We start from the raw sequence: 15,676 nt of genomic DNA on the forward strand, positions 1-15,676 counted from the left end.
TTCACCCTCTTAGGGGTCTTACCGCTTTTATTGAAGCTTGTCCCACCACCACCATATTAGAGGAGATATTGGCTCTCAAACCACTATGTTGCGATCCAAACCCTATGAGCTTTAAACCAAAAGGTGTCTTGACACTTGAATCCTCGATGCACCCTTATATGGCCTCTACCTTTCTATTCCGATGTGAGATTTGGCGTAGATGAGTTTCACAACGAACCTCCTTTCCAGTTCAATTGCCAGCAGTCCATGAGCTGTTACACACTTACACTCACCCCCTTAGGAACTTGACCGCTGAAATTATAACTTGTAACTTGCTCAGCTAATCCTTATATGTTCATATTGCACAGTTAAGTGCATGCATTAGATGCACAAATATTCAGCTGCATTTGAGAACTTTGGTCAGTCTCTTTAGATGATATGAGTATTAGCTATTTTGATATGCTCTCAAGTCTTGACTCCTCGTGTTATCAGAAATTTACACACCAAGAATGGTGCAAAGAGTGCCTAACATCAGAATTCATCATCATTTTATATTACACTGCAATTCTTGAGTTGTACAAGGCGAGTACAGTGGTGTAGGGTTTTAGTTTCATTTCTTAAAGGAAGAGTACTATATCTTCTCGTTTTAACTAGTGTGTATTTCAGGTGCGTCAACAAAATATCACAAACTCTAAAATGGGGTTAGGGGTCACGAAAATGAAGAACAATTAACATCGCTCAGCAGACAATATTAATTCAAATATATACTAGCAAAGCAACATTCTGAAAGACAGCCTTGGCGCAACAACAAGAGTTGTAGAAGTGTGATCCGGAAGTCACGGGTTCAAGCCGCGGAAACAACCTCTTGCAGAGATGTAAGGCTTGGCCTGTTCCTGGACTCGCTCGATGAAACCCAACCATGTATCCCATGTGAGTCAATTGACGTCGATTAGACCAATCCACCCTACAGAAAAACGTGCCCACAAGGGCACCTCCAAACGTTGTAGATAACCTACTAAAGAAGAAGTGAATATATCATAGGTGACCGCACCATGGGCTTCCCCGTACACTTGCTACATGAGTGCAATACTACTTGGTCAAGTAGAAAAGCAAACTGAGAGCGAGGCAAGCCCATAATGGGCTAAGACATGCGATTCGAAGACAAGTCAGAGATTGCTAGACAGTCTCGCAAAGCGATTCTCAACGAGGACGTTGGCATAGCAGAAGCTTAGTGCACCAGATTGCCCTTTTAAAATCTCACATTCTAGAATGACTGGCCATTACAAAAAAAACACGTAGCGAGGAAATATACATTACTACAATGAGTCAAGCTTTACATATTTTGAATATGCTCTCAACGTCTCATATTATCATAATTCTACACGTCAAGGAGGTTGCAGTGCTGCCTAACATCAGAATTCATCTTCTCATATTACGGAGCTATTCTTGAGCTGTACAAGGTGAGTAGTTAGGAAGAGTACCGTCTCTTCTTCTCGTTTTATAAGGTTCAGGTGCATCAGCAAAATATCACAAACCCTTATTGGGTTAGGTGTTAAAAAATGAAGAAAATTTAGCATAACACAACAGACAATACCAATTCAAATATACTAGTAATAATTAACATAGTAGCATCTTAGAATCACTTGCCATTACAAAAACAGCGCATCAGTTTTTAACTAGCAAGGAAATATACATTACAACAATGAGGCAAGTTATTAGCAGCAGCATCCAATCCTAAATACTTTGCAAAACAGTTAACTAGCAATAATTGGAAAAGGATTAAAGCCACTCTGGACCATATCTTCTAAAGGACCAAAAAGTGGTTTAGGGAGATTGTTCCATTCATACCAATCCCAACCAGCACATTTCTCAGGTTCAAGTGTTTCAGGCTTCTGGTTAACATCAGCAGGGACTGCTCTCATGAATATGCAAACTCTGTGCACTGTCTCTGAGATGACGTTGTTGGTCACTGTTAGATACTCTGTTTTATCAATTCCTAACCCTGTTTCCTCCTTCACCTCCCTCGCTGCGCAATCTTCAAAACTTTCCCCTATAACAAATAAACAACCAAACAACAAAATCGATTAAGCATTTTACCAGACAATATGCTATACAGTATCTCTTTTTAGTTTTGACATTGTGAGAAGTGTTGGATATTTATACAAATGAAAGCATGAAAGCAAGAACTCATTGACAAAGGTGTAAAAAAGATTAGGCACAAGTAAAGATTCAAAACCAAACTGTCTACTTCTATTAACAAAACTTGTGAAATTTATACTACTGTTTGGAAAAAAGCATTAGAATTATACGAATAATAGTCGAAATATCCTACTATACTTGACAAAAAAAAAAAAAAGAAGAGCAAGTATTTTTATAAAGATCTAGCACCACTCAGTTGTATTACAGATAGCTGCATTACATTTCCATCACATAAAGAAAAGAATCATCTCATCTCAAATCATCTATTTGGATTTTGGGTTGTGATTCTGAAACAATTTCAAATTTCTGAAAGAAAAAAAATTTGGATGTGCTGTCTATGGTTCTAGACTAGTTTTACAATTATTTCAATTCTTTCTAAATAATAATTCAAATATTCGAAAGCAAACAGGATATTATTATCTCTCAAATAAACAAAGAAAACAAACAGTAAGAACTAGAACACTCAACTTTAATGGAAAACATAAAAAGGGATTTTCTTCTTCTTTCGGCTCATCCCTCAAGATTTAGCAAATGGACTGTTATGGCTGAGCTCGGAGTTCCTACACTGCTTTCAGTGTTGCCACAACCCCTTTATCTGTTGCCACAATCCAAACCATCCTAATGTGCAGGCTATCCTAGATCTTTCAACAAACACTAATCACCCATTGCCCGTACAACTTAAACCAGTCATAAACAGACCATCATGAGCCATCCGTGGAATTTCATGAAGACAATTTCAAATGGTAAAGCCATCAAGAGCTGATGGATTTTGATCTAATAAGAAAATGATTGCATGGAAGACTATCAATGGCAGAGTTGTGTCGTCACTTCAATTTTAATGGTGAATTCTATTTTGATCATTTAGAACAATGCCACTGTCTAGTTTTGACTTGAGGATGATTTCTTGAAGGTATATAAAGGACATATGTGTTCATGTGTATCAGAAAGCATTTCCCATCATGGTCTTTAGATGGACCGCGTGGTTCTTTGTTTTTTTGGATCGGAATCCTCTCTCCTTCCAATTTGTGTTGATTGCCTCTACTAGCTGCAACTCTCTTTGCAAAAGAGGCAATTTTTCAATAGTCTCTGTTATATGTAGATAAAGCTACACTGTCTCGTACTAGGCCAAGTGCAGTAAAGTGCAGGTAGAAATGGGCTTGCTTTACATTGTTCCTACTAGGTTTTGGATTAGTTGTGTAGATGAAGGCAATGAAGAGTTGAAGTCCAGGGCCATTGACACCAAATACAAGTATAAACCAAAATACGTGGAAACAGGACAAGGTGTGCTAAGAGTCTGTTTTATGGACCCTGCATTTTGTTAGGACGCTAAGCAGCTACTAGCTTAGAAATCCTAACTTATGGCTTTTAGCTTATTTTTATTATTTTGGCTTAAAAACAAGTGCTTAAAAAACACTTTTTTATTATACCCAAACACTACAAAAGTGCGCTTAAAACAAGCTAATCCAAACAGGCGCTAAAACAGTTTGGGTTCAAATAAACAATATGTTGGGCTTTTTAACAATGTTAGTGTACGCAGCAATGTGCAGCCTGTTGATTTAGATCCTCTAATCCTAGGAGTTAATGCATATTATGGACCACACCAGAAATAAATATTACCTCAAACTTATATTCAGAACTACAAGGCTGCTATCCAATCTAAGTTGAGTCAGCAGCATCAGTTCGTCTATGAACATGACTATTTATTTGGTCCTACAGCTGAATGCGAGTATGGACATGTGCATATGCCTCTAACTGAATTACCAAGTAGAAAGAAGCTGCTTTTTTCTGGTGAAAACACAATAACAATTTTCAGTACAATGCCTCGAGTGATTAGGGAATCCGAAAGTAGAAGACCAACTGATGCATAACTTCTTAGGTGGAATTTGTTTCCACGAAGAACCTAGAGGCACAAGTTAATCCTAGTTCAAAACTTTTTCAAGCAACATTTAACCTGAAAATACGTTTCTTTTCTATTATAAGGAACTGCAGTGTGAGAATTCTCAGCCCCTTCAAGAGTGTCTGTTGCACATCTTTTACAAGATTACTATAGAGTGAAGCAACTTCATGAGTACAATTTAAAAAAACAAGTTCTCTGCCTAGAGAATGAAATACAAATTGTTCCCAGTGTCCAGTATTCACATTGGGGGCCCGATTAATCTTGATTCATTCTACATAAGGCCCACTAAAGGGAAAAGAGCTCCCTAAGAAAGCACATCATAATAAATATATAGAGCCTGTTTGGATGGATTTAAAAAAAACAGCTAAAACAGCTTATAAGCCAAAAAAAATAAGTTGGGTAGTCTAACCTGTTTTCAGCTTATAAGCTGCTTTAAATAAGTTAAGTCAAACAGGCCCAATTAATTTTTTAGACTTATTTTAAGCACAAAACGGCTTTAAGCTGGCCAGCCAAACACTCAAAAAAGTTGAAAATAGCTTATAGGCAACTTATAAGCCAATACAAACGGGCTCATACTTCGATAGATAACAAGGGAAAGATATACTGACCGAACTCGAGGTGGCCGCCGGGAAGTGCAAAGGTGCTATGGCCGACGGGGGAGAGACGTTTACCTAACAGAACTTTACTACTTCCCTTTATAACAAACACCGCTACTCCCACTTTTGGTACCGGCGATTGCTCTACACCGTTTTCCATTTCTACGACAACGGAATAAATTTTACGGGACGTATTTTGAATTGGGTGCTGCTACTTTTGCACGAAGAAATTGCCCGATTTGACCCTCAAATGGACCGACTGATCTTTAATTTTGGTCCTTAAAATCTAACTTATACCCAGTGGGCATAAATTCTTTCAAAACGCGGACTTCTTCCATTTGATTAGATATGAAGTTTAAAAAACAATGAAATATTTGTGGTCCAAAATAATTTTTAAATATTTATGTGCCGGTAAATGATAACATCAAGTTAAATTATTTTTAAATATAAAAAATTGATATTTTTTTTGAGACATACTAAAACAAAAAGTGTTCTAGTGAGAATCTATATATAATATAAAGCTAGACATAAATAAGGTGATGTTGTATCTCTCTATGGCCATTATTCCTATTTATCTTTTTTCTCATTTTTTTGACATTTTCTCTCATTCTATTCATTAATTGAAAAAAAAGGTTAAAACTCAAAACTCATTATTAATGGCAAACAATCGGTTGTAGTGGAATGGTAAATTTTAAAAGCTATAACCGTTACTCAAAATGATATTTGCAGAGGACCTGCAATGCCTTATACAAGGAAAAACAAAGGGATATTCAATGAGTATGACCCTCAAGCTCCTGATCTCTATCTTCAGGTTGTAATTATACTATGACTGTGATATTTATGTTATCTCATAATAATTTAAGAACGTGGGGGTTTTCAACAATGAATGTGATATTTATGTTATATTATAATAATTTAACAGAAAAGGCTTAAATATGCCATCGAATTATCGGAAATGGCTCATTTATGCCACTCGTCAACAGTTTGGCTCATTTATGCCATCGAACTATAGGAAATGACTCATTTATGCCATCGAACTACAGGAAATGGCTCATTTATGCCACTCATCAATGGTTTGACTCATTTATGTCATTACTCGTTATCAAAATGACTCATCATTCATGCCATTTTTCATTAACGCCGACTTTATAATACAAGATATGACATGTGACCTCCAATTAGAGGTCTACGTCATTTAATTAAACCAGCTCAATTTTAAATATCAAATTAAGAAAAAATCCGACTCATACACCCTGCCCACCCACAACCATAATCTAGTTGGAGGCCACGTGTCATATATGACATTATAAAACCAGCTTTAATTAAATATGACATGGATGAGTCATTTTGGTAACAGACGATGGCATAAATGAGTCAAACCATTGATGAGTGGCATAAATGAGCCAATTCCTATAGTTCGATGGCATAAATGAGCCAAATTATTGACGAATGGCATAAATGAGCCATTTCCGATAGTTCGATGGCATATTTGAGCCTTTTCCGTAATTTAATAACGTGGGTTTTCAGTTACTATACTATTTAGAAGAATCAAACTTATTTCGTGCACTCTCACATCTATATAAAGGTTCACATTATTATCAACCGAATAACAAAATATGATTTGGAATTTTTTTCCACAGAAAAATGATTGATAGTGGAGTAAAAAGAAAGTTTTGCAAGGTTCGATGAAATGAAGGTACATGAAAATTAAAGCAAGAGTGCATATGGTGGAGGGTTAAAAAGGCGTTGGACAATTGTGCACTGGAGTTCGAACAAATGAGGTGAGGAAGAGTCGTTAATCTGATTTTGTTGAGATCTTTGCAACTGAGAGAAAAACTATTCAAGGAAGAACAAAATCTGTAAGAAAGTAAAAATGGAGAATCGGAATTAGATCTAACGAAGAATGAAAGTAGAGGAAAAAATTATGAAAAAGTGAAAAAACTGAGATCATAATCGAGCCGGAGGATACCAAGAAAATGTCTAAAGTAGTTCTCTAACTGACCATCAGTCAACGAACAGTATGTATTGAGGCTCAGACAAAGTCTTTTCTCTTATCCGTTTGTTCTTTCTTTGCAATGAAGTGATTCACTATTTATGATTCAATTTCATAATAAATAACTAGTCAATCTATCCGCGCTTCGCGCGGTTATGAAAAATAATAGTAGTAAATTCATGCAATGACCTTCTTGCGAAAATCTTGAGATCAGAAAGATAAACTAAATCTTCTAATATTCATCATGGGTGTAATTTTAGTACTTCAAGCATTATACAGGCAAATTTTATTATGTAAACTTGATAAGCATTTCTTAACCAATGTGCTCGTTCTTTTCTTAAAAATGAAAATAGTAGATAGTATATATTTAATATATGTATATTTCATTTTTATCTTCTAAATAATTTTATGAAGTTTCTCATATTTTGAAAAAATAAAGATATGTGAAATAAACATACCAATTGGTGTTTTATAAGCCGTTCGGTAGGCCCATAACGCATAATCCAATTTCTTTGACCAGTCGATCCGATTAGCATTCATTGTTTTAGAGAGTATGCTCTTGATCTCCCTGTTTGAGACTTCAACTTGTCCGCTCGTTTGAGGATGATATGGGTTGGCAACTTTTTGCTTCACTCCATACTTCTCAAGAAGAGTCTTGAATACCCGGTTGCAAAAATGAGAGCCCCCATCACTAATGATTGCCCTTGGGGTTCCAAATCTTGAGAAAACATGCCTCTTCAAGAATACAGTGACACTTATTCCTTCATTATTAGGGAGCGCAACGGCTTCCACCCATTTAGACACGTAGTCCACCGCCAAAAGAATGTACTTGTTGTTGTAGGAACTCACAAATGGACCCATAAAATCAATACCCCATACATCAAACAATTCAACCTCACGAATCAGGGTCATCGGTAGCTCATGCCTCCTCGAGATGCCTCCATGCCTTTGACATTGATCACAAGCTTTCACGAAGTCATGTGCATCTTGATAGATTGTTGGCCAATAAAATCCGCTTTGAAGAACGTTAGCCGCCGTTCTTGCACTACTATGGTGTCCACCAACCGGTGATGAGTGACAAGCTTCGATGATGGGCATCATTTCCACTTCGGGTATGCACCTCCTTATGATGTTGTCGGCGCAAACCCAGAATAGATATGGCTCATCCCAATAGAATTTCCGAGCATCACTCAAAAACTTTTTCTTTTGGTGGAAGTTCAAATCCTCCTGCATGATGTCACTTGCGTGAAAGTTAGCAAAATCGGCGTACCAAGGAATCATGTCATGTGACCCCACCATTACTTGCTCATCTGGGAATGACTCATTGATTTCTAAACCATCCAATGGACGCGCACCTTCTTCAAGACGAGACAAGTGGTCCGCCACCTGATTTTCACAACCCTTTCTATCTTTGACTTCAAAGTCAAACTCTTGCAAGAGAAGGACCCAACGTGTCAACCTCGGTTTTGCATCTTTTTTTGTCATGAGGTAACGTAGAGCCGCATGATCAGTGTGAACAATCACATGGGTTCCCAACAAATAAGCCCAGAACTTCTCAAAAGCAAACACAATAGCAAGCAACTCTTGTTCGGTGATAGTGTAATTCATTTGGGCACCGTTCAGAGTCTTGTTTGCATAGTAAATTGGGTGAAAGATCTTATCACGCTTTTGGCCAAGAACAGCCCCCACGGCAAATCCACTTGCATCACACATCAACTCAAAGGGTTGGGACCAATTCGAGGCAATGATGATAGGAGCCGAGGTGAGTCTCTCTTTCAAGCCTTCAAATGCCTTCAAACAAGCACCATTAAATACAAACTTTGATTCCTTCTCCAACAATTTGCATAGAGGGTTGGTTATTTTCGAGAAATCCTTGATGAATCTTCTATAAAACCCGGTATGCCCAAGAAAGCTACGAACACCTTTGACGGAGATTGGGGGAGGAATCTTGACAATAACCTCAATTTTAGCTTGATCAACCTCAAGCCCCTTTTTCGAAATCTTGTGACCCAAGACAATGCCTTTTCTAACCATAAAGAGACACTTCTCCCAATTTAGAACCAAATTTGTCTCTTCACATCGTTTCAATACTTAGGCAAGATTCTCCAAGCATTCATCAAAGGAATCCCCAATCACGAAAAAGTCATCCATGAAGATTTCAATGGACTCATCAACCATGTCGGAGAAAATAGACATCATACAACGTTGAAATATTGCAGGTGCATTACATAACCCAAAGGGCATTCTCTTGAAAGCAAAGGTCCCATAAGGACAAGTGAAAATGTTTTCTCTTGATCCTCGGGGGCAATGGTGATTTGGTTGTAACTAGAATACCCATCAAGGAAACAATAATAATCCCTTCCCGCAAGCCTATCAAGCATTTGATCCATGAATGGCATTGGGAAGTGGTCCTTTTTGGTCCACTTATTTAACTTCCGATAATCCATGCAGACCCGTCATCCAGTGACCTTGCGAGTTGGGATCAACTCATTTTTAACATTTGTGACCACAGTGATTCCACCCTTTTTGGGCACGCATATTATACCGGACTCACCCAAGAACTATCCAATATGGGGTACACAACCCCGGCATCTAACCACTTGATGATCTCAACCTTTACAACCTCTTGCATAGGAGGATTTAACCTCCTTTGATGTTCAACGCTTGGCTCACATTCTTCATCAAGTTAAATTTTATGAGTACAAATACCGGGCGGAATCCCTTGGATATCCGCAATACACCACCCAATAGCTTTTTTGTATCTTCTCAATATCACCATCAACCTCTCTCTTTGCTCATCCGTCAACCGGGCGGATATAATCACGGGCAATGTGTTGTTGGGTCCAAGAAACTCATACCTCAAATGTGAAGGAAGAGGTTTGAGTTCCAAAGTAGGAGGCTCAATAATTGAAGGCTTTGCAGGAGGAGTTTCTCGGTTTTCCAAATCAAGATCAAGTTTCTTTGGATTGAGGTGGTAAGACCCCATTCCAATCAATGTATTGACCATCTCCTCAAACTCCTCTTCATTGTCCCCTTCATAGTTCATTATCACCGCCACCAACATATCACCTATATGCTCATGTTCTATGGTTGTCTTCACTGCTTCATCGATTGTATCAATAACCGACACAACACTCATATCCGCCGGTTGTTTCATTGACTTGCAAATATGGAAATTGATCTCTTCATCATTCATCCTAAATTAATCACCTCTCTCCACATCCACGAGGGCACACCCCGTAGCTAAGAATGGTCTTCCCAAGATTATGGGAACTTCAAAGTCAACTTCACAATCCAAGATCACAAAATCGATTGGAAAAATAAATCTATCCACTCTCACAAGCACATCATAAAGAATACCAATGGGCCTTTTTATAGTCCTATCCGTCATAAGTAATCTCATCGTGGTGGGACGGGGAGTGCCCAATCCCAACTTGTTGAATATAGATAGCAGCATCAAATTGATGCTTGCTCCAAGATCACATAAAGCTTTTGCAAACTTGTATTTGCCGATGGTGCATGGAATTGTGAACGCTCCGGGGTCTTCCCTTTTGTGTACCAAAGCTTTGGTAACGATTGCACTACAATGATGAGTGCCCCCCAATGTTTCAAGGCCAGGACTCTTTCTTTTGGTCACAAGATCTTTCATGAACTTTGCATAACCGGGCATTCTCTCAAGTGCCTCTACCAATGGAATATTTATTGAGAGCCTCTTTAATCGTTCGATGAACTTGAGGAATTTTCCATCGTCCGCTTTCTTTGCCAATCGTTGGGGAAAAGGAGGAGGAGGCTTCATAACGCATGCGGTGAACCTCCTCTACCACTTCCTTGCTTTTGAAGCATCAATAATTTCCGGAGGATCCTCAATAACAATGGGCTTTTCAATACTAGCCCGCATCTTATTTGGATTCACTTTTTCATCAACAACCATGGGTTCTTTAACCATTTTCTCATTATCACCTGGCACATCCTCTTTCACCAATGCCTCTTCCCCAATTGTCTTGCCACTCCTAGTAGTAATTGCATTGCATTTGTGATCACCATCATTTCTTGGATTTGCAACTGTATCACTAAGGAGTAAGCCTTTTTGCTTTTAGTTGAGGATAGCCGAGATTTGGCCAAGTTGAGACTCCAATTGTTTAATAGAGGTGGAGTGCGAACTCACAACTTGCCCCATTGATTTAACCTCATCTCTAGTCTCCTTGCAAAAGGTATCGGTGGATTCCACTTTCTTCAACACTCTTGACAACATATCTTCAATTTTTGAACTAGCGGGATCGCTAGTGGGCAGTTGACTAGAGCTTGGTTGATTACCCTTTGGAGGGACATACGGATTTGAGCTCCGATGATTGTTGTAATTGTTGTTGTAACCCCCTTAATTATTGTCACGATTATCTCTCCAATTAGAGTGACCTTGATCTTTGTTCCAACCTTGATTCCTTTGTCCTTGAAGCCATGATCCTTGACTCGGACCTTGGTAGTTCGGACGGGAACCCTCCCTTAGATTGTTGACATAACTAGCCTCCTCATCATACATTTGGAAACATTGCTCATCCGGAGAACCCCCTTTCACAGGATTTTACCGCATTCACCTTTTTGCTTCTGCCACCCATGACATGTTTCGTAAGAAGATCCATTTGGGTGACAAGTTTGGCCATGGATTCATCTCTCTCTTCCTCCTTCTTAATCATCTCACGAGTGAGCACATTTTTGGAGGAACTTTCTCCACCTACTTCCGAATCCCTAGTGTGCCATGCTTCATTAGTTTCGGTTAATTTATCCAACAATTCACAAACGGTGGCATAGGAATTATCCATAATAGACCCCTCTGCAATGTTGTTCGCCACTGATTTGTTGACCGAATCTAAAGACCTATAAAATGTTTGTAGAAGCACTATCGGGCAACCCATGCTTGGGACAGCTTTTCACTTTCTTTTTAAAACGAATCCAAGTTTCATGGAGAGCCTCATCAGGAAGTTGACGAAAGTTGTTGATTTCGTCACGGAGTTATAACATCCGCGATGGAGGGAAGAACTTCTTGAGGAATACTTCGGTCAATTCCTCCCAAGTAGTGATGGATCGGACGGGAGATCATCTAACCAAGCCGTGGCTTCCCCCGTTAGGGAGTACGGGAAAAGCCAGGCTCGATCGCTCCACCGAGACGCCCGGATGCACATTGGTGAGCGGACCCCAAGAAAATTCCCAAGGTGACTATTCGGGTCATCTTTGGGTGACCACCAAATGTGCCCTTAGTGTTGAGCGGGTGCAGCATTGTGTTGGTCACGTGGAAACTCGAGTTTCCAATTAGAGGCGGGGGCTAAATTGCGGCTGCATAGCCTGCCCCCGTAGCTTCTTCACCGACCGCCACTGGTGGATTTTGGATGGGGTTACCCTTCTCGTCCATATTACCTGCACAACACACAACAACAAAAGGAAATAAGAAAAGAAATAAAGACTAAAAGTAAAGTTTTACATTAGTTAGTAAATTTCTAGACCGTATTCCCGGCAGCGGCGCCAAAATTTGATACGCCCAAATTACACCTTTAATATCAGGAGTAAGCGGTCGTTGTCAAATATAGAACCCAACGAGGTTGGGGTCGAATCTCACAGAGAATACAATGAAGAAATATACTTATCAAGTGTAACGCCCGACTATTAGTCTATATTTCAAGGGAGAGGGGAATATAATAGTAGTTTGGTTGTTGTTTGTTCATTAAAGACTAAGAGTGGTTATAAGACGTAAACTATTGGTAAATGGGACCAAGGTTGTGGTTCCAATGGAAAGTAATGCGCTTGGGTATCAGTTCAACTTATTCATATGCCTAGATGCATTAAACCAAGGGTCACACGAATCTTGCTAAAAGTTTTCCAACCAAATTAGCAAATTTCACCCTAGGCTTTTCCAAGCCCTAGAATGTTTTATAAGAGAACACCCATTTAGCCTCAACTAGCTTTCCTATTCCTAGCTCAAGCTATTAGATGGATTTAATGACCCAAATTGTTGCTATTAACTCTTTTCCTAACCTCTACTTTCTTTTCCAAGCAAAGTAATGGTATTAAGGCACAAGTAATGTTGTACACCATCACAAGACATTAACGCTTGAAGAGTTAATAGAAAACACCATTAGCATATGATGAAGTATGAATATGAAACCCAATCACATAACTAACACATTTGGTCCCACAACCTCAGCTAAAAAGATTAGCTACTAATATTCATTAAAGATAAAGCAATAATGTAAAGTGTATTCATAAAGCTTATAAAAGTATTGAATAGAGAAGATGACAAAAGCAAAAGGTATCTCTTAAAAGCTTCACCAACCAATAATAAATGAGCTCCACAAAAAGACAACTAAAAATCTGTAGAATAATGAGTCCAAAACCCTAGAAAATTTATTTATAGAATGTCCAAAACGGGAACAATTTCCAGACAAAAAATACCCCTGCGCATCTGGTGCGAATCGCACTTGGTGTCGCATGTGCAACCTGCGAGTCGCAGGTTGCACCAAATCTTCGCAGGTACTGCATCTTCAATCAGCTGTGGTGCAGCATCTGCCGCATCAGGTGCGACTCGCATGTGGTGCTCGCATGTGTTGCACCACTGTCTTCCTTTTTAGCCATCTCTGTCAATAGATGCGATTCGCAGGTGATGTTCTGGTTCATTTCAGCTGGTTTTTACTTCATTTTGCCTCAAGTCGCTTCCAACACATGTTATTCTACAAATTAACACAAAAACACGAGAAACGACATCAAAAGTACTTGGGGATTTACAAAAGACTAAGCAGTTGGCGTCGAATGTGCCGTAATTTCACGGCACATCAGACATGTGATACAGGTAGGCAGAGCTGGTGGAGGTCGAGGTGGTCTATGAGCTAAGTTCTGTAGATGACACCTCCAATGGAGTAGACGCTTATAGCATGGAGCTAAAAAATAAAAAATAAAAAAATAATCATTTTCCTTGATATCTTCAAGGCACAAATTAGATTTCTCCCCGTTGAGCCACTTAAGGAAAGACATAGGGTTTTGGAAATGTAAAAATTAAAATCGCAGGGAGAGAGGCAAGACATTGTGTGATTATATAGCGTGAGTAGTATAGTGGAGTGGGGAGGCGTTGAGTGCGCGCGCGCATATACATAGGGTATGAATGTCGTTAAAGAGAGAATCGAGAAATCAAAAAGAGGTGTGGGGATCATGGGCTCTAATAATAATTAGTAAACAATTATGTTGTTGTGCACGTTTATATTTTATATACAATACTATATGTTAATTATGCTACATTTCATTAAAAAAAAATCCGATAAGCCATGCTACCTTGTGTTTTGGTGGTTTGATGACTTGACAAACCTACTCGAGCAACCAGTTACGATGATAGAAAGACCAGGTCTCCTGAAATATCGTACAGTCAACTCTACAACTGTAAAACTATTGCCACTGTAGCAGTACAATAGAGCAACATACAGCAGCAGAGTTACTTTATGGGCTTTCATCTTCACTCTTTCTCCATATATTCAAACATCATGCTAAAGTGAAGATTTGATTCTTACAAAATCCAGAATTTGTTCATATCTATTGTTATTTTTCTTTTATACTAATGTGGCTTATCAATGCCTTAGCTAAAATCAGTCAAGTCTTTCCAAACCCTCTTCTTCTCTCCATTGATTTGAAATCTTAAACAGACATTTAAAGTTTGGTAAATCAGTAACCAGAGCATAAATGACTTGAGGAGGTGTACTAATAATATCAACTTATAACAGTTAGGATTTCGAGTGAGCCAAATTATACCGTTAACGATATTATGGTAGTTATTAAGGAGGCCCATCCAGAAAATAGATTATGCGTGATCCTGTCAACCCTTGTTTCCGTCAATCCATCACGCTTAATATGTTTAGTCTTCAGAGACAACTTTTAGTTCTTACTTGCATATAAGGAACATTCATCGAACAAGAATTTGATTGTTTAATGAAAGCACCAAAAAAAAAAAAAAAAAAAAAAAAACTAATCAAATCTTTAAATAAATGAAATTAAGAAAATCGTGTATTAATCTTATAATATATGAAACTTTTCTTAATAAATTAATTTTTTCATTTTAAAGAATATTTGTCAATAATAATGTAATTCTTATAAGCTCCAATTCCACTAAAATGTTTATATTGTGAATTCATTATTTTTTAATTTCAATGGGTTTTTTTTTTTTTTTTTGTTCTAATTCGATTAAATTTATAGAAGAGTTATTTCTAAACTTACTGATGTTTCTATAACCGCGCGAAGCGTGGCAAGTTACCTAGTTAAATAAATATACATGTCATGCTAACATACTACTCGATATTGCACAAATCAATTACTAGAAAGAGATCTAGATTAAATAAAAAGATCTATTCATGTTAGAAATTCATCGTCTATTTCAACGCTATAAATATCTAAGTATTATAGTCAATTTATGAAAGCCAAATTGAAGCCAAAATATCCTTACTAGCTTGTTCTAATACATTAACCGAAGGGACTTTTGGTCTTTTTCTTTTAAAAAAATTGACCCCAAAATTAGTTTGGCACCATCATTACCCCCATTTTTCGTCCCTCTATCACTTATCTTTTCTTCTTCGGTTTTTCCTCGCCATCTCTGTGATTTCAGAATCGGAGACGAGGAAGATAGAGGATGAATCGACCATGGAATCATTTTATAATTAATAAACAATTATCTTGTGCACGTTTATATTTGGGAAACTGACCTAATAATATTAGTCAAGACTCTATATTAGTACAAAATATAGGAATAGTTTTACATGTTAAGTCTCATCTTTCATCACGTTGGATCAAAATTGTCTAAAATATGGTATTCGCCGTTGTTGGACGATGAAAGCTTTAATTCGTTCTATTTTGAAGTCAAAATTGAATGATTTCAATAGTGTAAAATTGAAGCTTCGATTGTACACTAAACATACAACATACATACATACATACATACACATATTATACAATTTTTATACATCTGACAAAAAAAGAGATAAGTTAATA

The 15,676-nt window shown here is 37.9% G+C and overlaps 1 protein-coding gene and 1 pseudogene across 1 annotated transcript; both read right to left on the bottom strand.

Annotated features, from left to right (window-relative positions):
- Nucleotides 1-1,584: 1,584 nt before the first annotated feature.
- Nucleotides 1,585-4,856, bottom strand: LOC132067731 (nudix hydrolase 1-like). The gene is made up of 2 exons (XM_059461034.1): nucleotides 4,684-4,856; nucleotides 1,585-2,029 (listed from the first exon to the last, which is right to left on the bottom strand). Exons 1-2 carry the CDS (start codon nucleotides 4,829-4,831, stop codon nucleotides 1,734-1,736), a joined length of 444 nt encoding a protein of 147 aa, XP_059317017.1. The 5' UTR covers nucleotides 4,832-4,856; the 3' UTR covers nucleotides 1,585-1,733.
- Nucleotides 4,857-6,511: 1,655 nt separating this feature from the next.
- Nucleotides 6,512-10,460, bottom strand: LOC132066176 (uncharacterized; annotated as a pseudogene).
- Between the last annotated feature and the right edge of the window lie 5,216 nt (nucleotides 10,461-15,676).

The sequence above is a fragment of the Lycium ferocissimum genome, chromosome 8 (genome assembly GCF_029784015.1).
Source record: "Lycium ferocissimum isolate CSIRO_LF1 chromosome 8, AGI_CSIRO_Lferr_CH_V1, whole genome shotgun sequence".
In the NCBI taxonomy this organism is placed as follows: domain Eukaryota; kingdom Viridiplantae; phylum Streptophyta; class Magnoliopsida; order Solanales; family Solanaceae; genus Lycium; species Lycium ferocissimum.